The sequence below is a fragment of the Cryptomeria japonica genome, chromosome 4 (assembly GCF_030272615.1).
Source record: "Cryptomeria japonica chromosome 4, Sugi_1.0, whole genome shotgun sequence".
NCBI lineage: Eukaryota > Viridiplantae > Streptophyta > Pinopsida > Cupressales > Cupressaceae > Cryptomeria > Cryptomeria japonica.
In genome coordinates this window covers 57,837,620-57,848,145 of record NC_081408.1, presented here as the reverse complement: position 1 = coordinate 57,848,145, position 10,526 = coordinate 57,837,620, and the positions used below count along the sequence as shown (strand labels likewise).

At 33.5% G+C, this 10,526-nt stretch overlaps 1 protein-coding gene across 1 annotated transcript; it reads right to left on the bottom strand.

The window, feature by feature from the left end:
• Positions 1-4,671: 4,671 nt before the first annotated feature.
• LOC131874889 (uncharacterized) lies at positions 4,672-5,190 on the bottom strand. Its single transcript, XM_059218824.1, has one exon. The coding sequence runs from the start codon at positions 5,188-5,190 to the stop codon at positions 4,672-4,674; it is 519 nt and encodes a 172-aa protein (XP_059074807.1).
• Between the last annotated feature and the right edge of the window lie 5,336 nt (positions 5,191-10,526).

Below are 10,526 nucleotides of genomic sequence, written 5' to 3'. Positions count from 1 at the left end.
TCCAATCCTTTGTTGCTCACTTGGACCTCTTCTTTGTAGGAGAAGCCTGAATTAAGATTACTACTATTTGAGATTTTTACTTGTGCATCCATCATAGCTTTCAAATTTCCCAAATTTGGTGGGATGGCTCTAGTCAAATTATTATCTGAAATATCCAACACATGGAGGTTGGAAAGATTGCTTAATTGATTTGGAATGTTCCCATGAAGATCATTTGACCTCAAAACAAGTATCATCAACTTAGATAAGTGTGCTAGTCAAAGGGGTATATTGCCCACCAATACATTTCAGTCCACCTCTAAAATTTGAAAGCTAGGACAGTTTTGAAGACTTGATGGAAATTTTCCCTTTATCATGTTGTCACTGAGCTAAAGAGTCTAAAGAGAACTTAACATTCCAATCTGGCTTAAAATGTATCTGTCAAATTATTCTTTCCCAAGTTCATTCCTGTCAAAGAGGAGCAATTAGTTAGGCTCGATGGTATTTTACCAAATCTATTGTTTGAAAGATCCAAAACATCCAATTTTTGTAGAAGACCAATGGAAGAAGGAATGCCACCACTTAGGTCATTTGTTGAAAGTGACAAGAATTGAATGCCAAGTAGAACTTGTCTACCAATTTGTATTGGGATAACACCTACAAATCTATTTTGTGACAAATCTAATAGCTACAAATTTGTAGAAACTATTTAAGGAATTGGAAGGTAACCACTCAACATGTTATTATATAAATCTAAACGTGAAAAAGAGATCATGTTCAAGGTGAATGGAATTTGACCTTGCAATTTATTGTATGATAGATTCAAGTATTACAAATAGGGTGAATCTCCTAGCCAATATGGAATGTTTCCAAAGAGACTATTTTGTGATAGATCCAAATCTTGTAATTCATATTGTGTTGATAAGAATGGAGCTAGGATACCTTCAAAATGGAGGTATCCATTTTGGTCAATTTGGATGCTTAACTTATTATAAGACAAGACGAGGTCATCAAGTTTACTATGACTTTTGAAAGCATCAAGAGGAAAGTGGCCTTGTAGGTTGTTGGAGGAGATATCAAGATATGTCAAAGATGAAAGTTGAATAATCAACAAAGGTATAATGCCACTCAATTCATTATAGGAGAGATCAAGATCTTCCAAAGAGGAAAGTTGACCAATAAACAAAGGTATATTGCCACTTAGTTCATTATGGGATAGATGAAGCTTAACTAGGGTTGCCCCTCAACTAGAGATGAAAGTTGACCAATAGACAAAGGTATACACCGCCACTCAATTTATTGTAAGAGAGATAAAGATGAGTCAAAGGTTGACCAATAGACAATGGCATACTCCATGATGTTATATTTGTATTTGATAAAGAAAACATAGTCATTTTTGGCCATTTTCCACACAATATTTGACCTATATCTCCATCTAATTTCGTATTGGAAGACAAACTAAGCTATTGCAATTGAGGCATATTCCCCAAGCATAAAGGCATTGTGGAACTAAATTCATTTCCATCTAAAAGGAGATGGGAGATTGACGTTAGATTTTGGATAGGATTGGGCATTATGGTTAGAGAGCAAGATGAAAGGTCAAGGTCTTGGAGGAGATGTAGATGAGAAACGGATACATCCCATTCTTGACTTGTCAAATTCAACAACAGCTCACTAAGAGACAAATATTCTAACTCTTGCAGCTTTTGTATCCACCTTAAACTAGAGTTGTATAATCCAATACCTGAAAGATCTAAAAATTGCAGGTGAGAAAGATTCTCAAGCTGCCACGCAACTCTACCTTGGAATCCACTACAATACAAGTTAAGGTCTGTCAAGGTGTGCAAGGAGCCTATATCCATGGGAATTTCCCCTTCAAAATAGTTGAAGCTGAGATCCAAATATCTCAATTTTTAAAAGCCAAAAAGGTTCTGAAAACAATTAAACAATTTAATATCAATAATTAAAAATAAATTGTAACCTAAAAAATAAAATAATTATATATTATTTTAACTATAAATAAAATGTAAAACGACTAGTAATAATTTAACCGATAAAAATAGAGCACAAAATATATTTATTTATATAAGATTAAAACTTTAAATAAGTACCTTTGGGTAGAAGGCCACCAAAGGAATTGAAGCTTAAGTCCAAATACTTCGTGTGCCTCAATTGAAACAAAACTGGAATGAGTGTTTTGTAAATATTATCATTGTAGGGTTCCCAACCATTTGAGTGGAGAAGTTGAGTTGGATGACGTGGGAGGAGAATTGGCTGCATTGAACACCATACCAGTCGCAGCAATTAAACCCTCTCCATGACTCATTATATTGCTCCGCTGCATATGAATCCATGTAATCGTCATAATCATTCTTGAAAGCCAGAAGAACATCTCTTCATTTTGGCAACTGATTTATCTCACCTGCAACAATGTTTGGTTGAAAAGAATCAGACTGACTGTAAGTAATAAAGAAGGAAAGAAAGAAACTGTAAGTAAATAAAGAAAGAAAGAAGAAAGAAATGGAGAATGGAGTTGAAAGGATACCGAGAGCAGAACAGAACAGAATAGAAATGTATGATCGGTGTGCATCATAAGAAGATGGGTATTATGAGAGTATTTGTAATACTTTAGTCAACAATAATGGGGGAAAACAGTTCAATTTAGAAAGTGATTTGAAGTATGGTTAAGAGCTAAACAGGGTGAAGTGACAAATGATGTATTTATTGACTTGACTGAGAACAAAATTACAAAGCAATCCCACACGAAGCAAAGCAAGATCGCTCGTCATTTTATGAGGTAAGGCAGGCAAGATTGAACAATTCAATTTTTATGCTGAAGGCGTCTCCTTATGTGAGATGAATCGGCTGACTTTAAAGATCAATGAGTCAGAATGCTCCTTGTTGTTGGGCCGCAAGACGATTAAAATTATATCAGCCGTTCATTTTCTACCACCAGTCTGAGCAATGGGTTTTATGGCATATAAGAGAACGGGACAAATTATGGGTTTCCACGGCTGCCAGGCTGCCACCAATTTATTTAAGAAACGAGAAACTTGTACTTTCCATGAAACAATAATGGTCTGATTTGTGAAAAGAATAATTGTTCCAGCTGGTGTAGAGCATCCATTGGTTTATATAAAGTTGTTTAAAGAATACGGGCAGTCCTCTCCTTCTGTCATAGAATTTGGACAATATTTCTGCGTTGTAACATCCACGCAACGATTCTTTTATGGTGCACCCTACCTCCAATAAAAAATCCTCATAAGTCCAATAAGTCACGGTCTTCGACGTCAGATTTCACGTATGGGGCTTAACAATACATAAATCACAAAGGCTCGCACTTCAAAGAGCAACAATGGACATCGGCAATATTGATCGGCAAAGCTTGACATTCACAGCTATTCTCTTCTTTATTTTTGGATTCGATTGTGTATGCAATTTTTATCATCTAGAAATAAAGAAGAGAATTTCAGCATGGATTGTGAAAATCTCATAGCATTAATTCGATAGCTATTTCAAGGGTTTGCAAACTTCCAAGTCTTTGGATTCACCCTCCCTTCACATTCCAAAGATATGCATGCAAGCATACAACACAACCCATATGTTGCTTGAAGAAAAGAAGAAGAGGCATGCTTGACAACATTATCAAATGCAAACTCTTCAAGCAATCAACCATAGCTACAAAAATCCAGGTTTGTTCTATCTTCTATTTCTACAATAATTATACCAATCTTCTTAATCTTACCAACCATGTACTATCAAACATGAACAATTTTATCATGTTCTCATGCTTCTATATATAACAAATGTCAATCTTTTATGAAATTTTAAAATAAACCTCTATTTGACAAATTTGTGGTGTTTGTAACAGTGAGTGAGATGCTCAAAATACTTGATGTTGGTGATAAAAGAATGATTTCTATCTGATAAATTATTCAACTCATTCAAGTTATAAAAAATTAATTTCACAATATGTGATTTTGCCAAATATTGTTTTGGCCTCTAGTCTTCTTCATAGTGAGAAATCACTACACCCATTTATTATTTTAGTTACTAGTCTTCTATATAGTTTGTTAGGACCAACTCCTTTATATGTTAATTATGCATTTCCTTGATATGTTCCAAGGGAATTTCAAATGTAAATAAATGCAGCTGTAATGGGAATAACAATGATAGAAAAGGACTTTACAAATTAAGTTTCACACATACAAGAATTAGCCACAAGATCTTAGAAAGAACTTCTTTAGAGATGCCACTTGTACACTCATATAGTAAGTAATGAGCAAGGCATCCTTATGATGCAACTTGGATTAAGTTTCGCACATACAAGAATTAGCCACAAGATCTTAGAAAGAACTTCTTTAGAGATGCCACTTGTACACTCATATAGTAAGTAATGAGCAAGGCACCCTTATGATGCAACTTGGATTGAAATGAGGAATGATAAGTGAGAGTATGTATCATTCACCCCTATCAAGTGGAGCGGTGAAAAGCCTCCACAACATGCCTTGTACATGGACATTATTATAAAAGAGTCCAAAAAATATTAAAACACATTTCAAAAGTCCTGCAAAATTGAACAAATTGTTAATGCAACAATACAAATCACATATTTAAAAAGAAGTTGTTAGAGTGTCATCAAATATGACACTTGTCTGCGCAATAAATTGTTGCTAACTCCTCTTCTAATAATTAAATATCCTTTGTAAATCCCTTCTCCGAAAATGAAGGCTCACAACTTTTACTGGCTAAGGCATCTCCCAGTGCATTCGCCTCTCTGTAGCAGTGGAGAACCTCATACTCTGCAAAATTGGAAAGGAGTTCCCAGGCCTCTTTAAGAATATATTTGAGTTTCCATTCAACAATGTCCATTTTCTTCAAGGTTGAAATGATGACCATTGAATCCCCCTCTATAATTAATTTATCTGCACCCAATTTGGTAGCTAACTTAAAACTGGTAGCTAACTTAAAACCTGATACTAATGCAGTGGCTTTTGTTCCATTAGGAATGTGAACTGCCCTAGCTAGTAAAACTGAACATTTCCGATCTCGAATCACTGTGGCAATTCTTGAGATCCCTGAATTATCTTTTGAAGCACCGTCAAAATTAAGTTTAAAGAAAAGAAAATCTAGGGGTTTCCAGTGAATATCCTTTCTATTAACTTGGAGTGATTGATTATGAAGCAAGGATCTCTTGAAAAGAAGACACATTTACGTTTATTTCGTTCCCACCAAAGGCTCTAAACCAAGGTTACTGGTGCTATTGTCCATAAGACAGCAAAGAAATCCTTCTTATTCAATCTGGGCCATGATTGAAAGACTTCAATTAGAGTATTTTGAAGTGGAGCAAACTATTTTAACTTGTTCATCAACCAAGACAAAATCAAATAAGAAAATGAACAGTTAAGGAGCAAATGGTCTCTTGTTTCCAATTTACTATTGCAAAGCGGGCAAAGAAAAGGTATGGTGATCGATAACTTGAATAATATATCACTTGTTAATATTCTTCTTGAAAGGTGCCAACCAAGTAAAGGCTCCAGCTTTAGGATCTAAAAGATCATACCCCTTCTTAACTGAATATTGTCCTGACTTAGAAGGCAATCAAATAAGCGATTCACAGTTAGTAGAGAAATGAAGCACTCTGCTATGAATAATTTCTAGAAGAGCCGCCACTTGATGAAAAGGAATAATTCATTTTTGAAAAATATTTCCAACCAAGACATACAGTATTATTAGAGAAGGAGAGGTAATAAAAAAACTTTTATTCCCCAAGCATTCTGTAATATCCTTTTAGCGTCTGGAAATTGATTGAGGTAATCAATCGGAGGATAGGCATTCCATGATTCTTCCCAAAATAATGTTGTTTGTCCATTATGAACAATCCAAGACAAGTGGGAAGAAAAATATGCCTATAATACACCATAAAATTCCACATATGAGACCCCTGGGAAGGATTTGCAATAGTGAATTTTTTTGGGGTTGAGGTGCATCTAGGTATTTAGCCCAAAGAATTCAGGATCATAATGAACTATTATTGCTAAATGCTTTGCAATAGTGAATTTTTTTGGGGTTGAGGTGCATCTAGGTATTTAGCCCAAAGAATTGAGGATCATAATGAACTATTATTGCTAAATGCTTTCCAAACTAATCTAGCTCCTAGAGCCAAATTTTGTTTTGCAACATTTTGTATTCCGACTCCACCTAATGATTTTGGAGAACAAATAGAATCCCATTGATTAAAGGTATTTTTTTAGAATTATCCTTATTATTGAACCAAATGAATCTTTTGAATGACTTCTCTAAATCTATGAGAATTTATTTGGGGATCTTTAAAACTGGTAGCATGTAATTTGGTATGGTGGACAACACTGATTTGATTACAGTAAACCACGAATTTTTCCAAGAAGCAACCCTAGCCTGAATTGAAGAAAAGATACCAGCCAAAAAGAATTTTGATTTCGACCAGTAAAAAGAGGAAATCTGATTAGTTGTTAATAATTTTATTATTTATCATTAGTTTTTACTTTTTTATTCAATTAATTATTAACTTAATAAATTTCGTATTTAATTTTAATTTTTTAAATTATTATTTTTACAAATATTTAAACTTTGATATATATTTGACTTTACATTTTATTAATTCTATATATTATTTCTTATATATTTATCTTTCTATCTTTGCATCTTGCTCTCTTATTGTCTCTATCTTTCTTTCCCCTTCTTTCTCTTTTTCTCTCTCCTTTCATCTCTCTCTCGCCCTCTCTCTTCCCAAGTTATATATATCCTTTCTATCCTTATTCTCTCTCTTTCCATCTCTATTTCTCCCCTTCTATCCCTATCTCTCTATCACTCTCTTTCTATATCTCTCTATTTCTATATCTCCCTCCCTATCTATTTATATATCTATCTCCGTCTTTATCTCTCTTTTACTTATATATACAATCTCTCTCTCTCTCTCTCTCTCTCTCTCTCTCTCTCTCTCTCTCTCTCTCTCTCTCTCTCTCTCTCTCTCTCTCTCTCTCTCTCTCTCTCTCTCTCTCTCTCTCCCTATCTGTCTCACCCTCACTCCCTCCCTATTCCAACATCTTTCTATCTCTACCTATCTATCCATTTGTCTTCTTCTTCCTCTCTCACTCTATCTTTGTGTCTACCTCTATCTCCCTCAATCCCCCTTTATATCTAGGCATGTTTCTATTTCTATTCATCCATCTATTTTTCTCCCTCTTCATATTCATATACCTCTATATCTATATCTATTTGCATCATCATCTTACATAGGTCTTTGTCTCTATATGATTATCTTGCATCTCTCTCTACCCCAATGTATCTCCCTCTCTATCTCTCACTATATATCACTTCTTATATCCCCACCACAATATATCTCCCCCTCTCTACCTCCCTCTATATATCACTTCCTATCTCTCCCTCTCTAAATACTTCTCTCCCATCTATATCTATATATATCCCTCTCTCCTCTCTCTTTAGTCCTCCTCCTTCTCCATCTCCATTTCCATCTCCTTACCCCTCTCTTTCACTCTTCCCTCATCTATCTCTCCCATCTTTCTATCCTTCTTTCTTTCTCTCCCTCTACCTCTCTCTATTGCAAACTTAAAATGAGCTTATTGGTAATGGAAACTCATTATTTTTCTAATTCAAAGGATCTATTCTAGTCACATTTGGATCCATGCAAGTGGATACATAGTTGATTTAAAGCTATAATTTCTCCATTGAGCCATCTGTTGTACAAACATCATTTGCTAAATGAACCATTGCACACCAAGGTGCAATTACTAGTTTAGTTTCAATAATATTGACTAGTGATAGAAAATTAGAAAATTATACACCTTATTATTAGAAATGAAGTTAGATAATGAAGAGGTGAAGCTAATTTACAAGAGTATTATGTAGTGGCTAGTAACATAAGGTTTGGAAATCTAAAAAGTTAAAAAATATGATCTCTCTTTTTTTGTTAATTGTTTTGAAGTGCATAAAGATGGGGATAAAAGAGGGGGTCTTAATTGTATCATTTATCTACTTATGGATTCAATCGTATCTATTTTTTCATTTAGCTACTGCTAAGTCTTAATTATCCATTTTTGTTTGAAATATTGAAATCTATACTTCAACAAATATTTTTATCATACAAATATACTAGTAAAAATAAATAAAGATCAAAACATTAATTTATTTAGGTTATAAAAAAATTATATCATTTATTTAAAATAATACTATGATGAAATACATAAATGAGAATAAGAATATTGTGATGAATGAGAATTAAATATTTTAATTTATTCAGATCATAAAAAATATATAGTTAGAAAAGTAACAATTAACATGATGTCATAATATAATTTTATAAAGGTCTAAATAATGAAAATATTAGCATTTTCATATTTTTTAAAACATAGATTTTTTTTTATAAGTAAATTATAGACCAAAGACCTATACCCAGTTATATTATACAAGAAAAGAATACACACAATCAATTCTAGAAAAATAAACTAGTATAGGAATACATAGTTCTATTACATTGAATAATCCATGACTACCCCCTAAAGATTAAAAAATGAACTCCCACTGCCCTAGTATTTGTTGAAGATACGTTATTCAAAATAGTCTTAAACTATTTACATATTACATCATTAAATCCAAATTTATATTAATGATTATAAAACACTTAGTTCGCATCATCTTGAAATTATTAATGATTTAGTTGCTTTGTGTCAAAAAGTGAAATTTGGGTGAAAAGGTTGATTTCAATGTCCTATATTGGCCAAAAAGTGGCACACTATTATGAGTTAACCAACATACTTTGTGCTATATTATCAGTAGACGTCATTATTTAATAGAGAGTTATAGGAAAATATAGTGGAGAGAAAGTTTGAACTATGTTAGGGGATCTCCATAGAGGTAAATCATGTGTTTTCCCATGTGGTGAGGGAGGAGGGTGAGTGAGGTCTAGGAGTGGACTCATAGCTAGTGCAGGTGAAATAGAGTTACTTGGTACATGTTCCATGGGACCTATGAGAATGAATAAAACCTACTTGGCTTGGTAGAGATAATAAAGACAAGTTAGTTTGATGAATACACGCAAGGAAAGGGAGTAAGATTAAAGTGGGAAGATATCCTTCATAACTGGTCTCTTTGGGCTCGAACCAAGCTAAAAACTCAAGTTTTCCCAATATAAAAAAAAAACCTAGCAACTCAAGTTGTTGAATAGCCATACATAACACCTCCTTCAAGTATTATACTTCATCAAGGTCATGGATAAGATAACTTGGCTAAGGAGTAGAGAATGCTTCCACTATCATAGATGTGGAACATTTCATAGTGAGACTAGAAAATTATTCTAATCATTATGTTAACATTGGGAAATGACATGCAAACATTATTAATTATTGTTAGTTCTATAAAATTACTAGAGATCCTATCCCTATATGGATCTATTGAATGGAAAGCCACACAATATTCTCTTTGATTTTTTGTTTAGAGGGGATGAAAAACTCTCATTTAGACCCAACTTTTCATTTAGGACTAATATATGTTACTTGAATTCTATGTCTACCATCTAAGGTGAGGGCATCAATGTCTAAAAGAGGAACCACCCTTATCTTCTTTAAGGGAACTATATGTAGGAAATTTGTTTCTTTATAGGAAGTCTAATTGAGATGATTTTGTATGACTGGGTCATTGTATAAAGATAATTAATATATACAGAAGCTATTGACATGCCTCTATGTTCTCTTTAATATTCCTATAATGTACTTACCATTCTTTATATGTATCACATATATTCACCAAATTATTATATGTAAACTTTGTTTGAGGCAACATAGGATCCCACTGAGTAGAATTCTCCTAGTAAGGCATTTTAAGAGATTTCTTAGGCTTCTATTAACCACTTCAGCCTTACCATCAGTTTGGAGATGATATGCAAAATTGAAACTAAGATTAGTGTATAACTTCTTCCACAAAGTTCTCCAAAAATGACCAATGAACTTACTATCCCTATCTGAAACAATATTCAAATGCAAACCATGAATTCTTACCACCTCTTTAAATAAAAAACCTGCAATGTAAGAGGCATCATTGGTGCTCTTTCATAGGATGAAATCATCCATCTTTGAAAATTGGTCAATCACCACATAAATTGAATCAAATCCTCTAGGTGTTCTTGGCAACCCCATCACAAAATCCATATTGATGGACTCCCAAGGTATATGTTGAATGGGAAGAGGTTGATACAAACCTACATTGGTACTAGTACAGTTCTGTAAAAACTTTCGTACATCAACTTGCATCTTAGGCAAAAAATAATGTCTTCTCAACTACCCAAGGTCTTATGAAAACCAAAATGACCCGCCAAGCTTCCACAAAGCTTTTCTTTTATATTATTGTCTCTCATTGAGCACTTATCTACACAAATTTGTGCCCCTTTGAACAACAAATCATCTTGAATTAGAAAATCATACCATTTTTCATTAGTATTGCCCAGGGTTGCTTACAAAAAACTAAGTTTAGCTACAAGTTTATGATAGAGATGG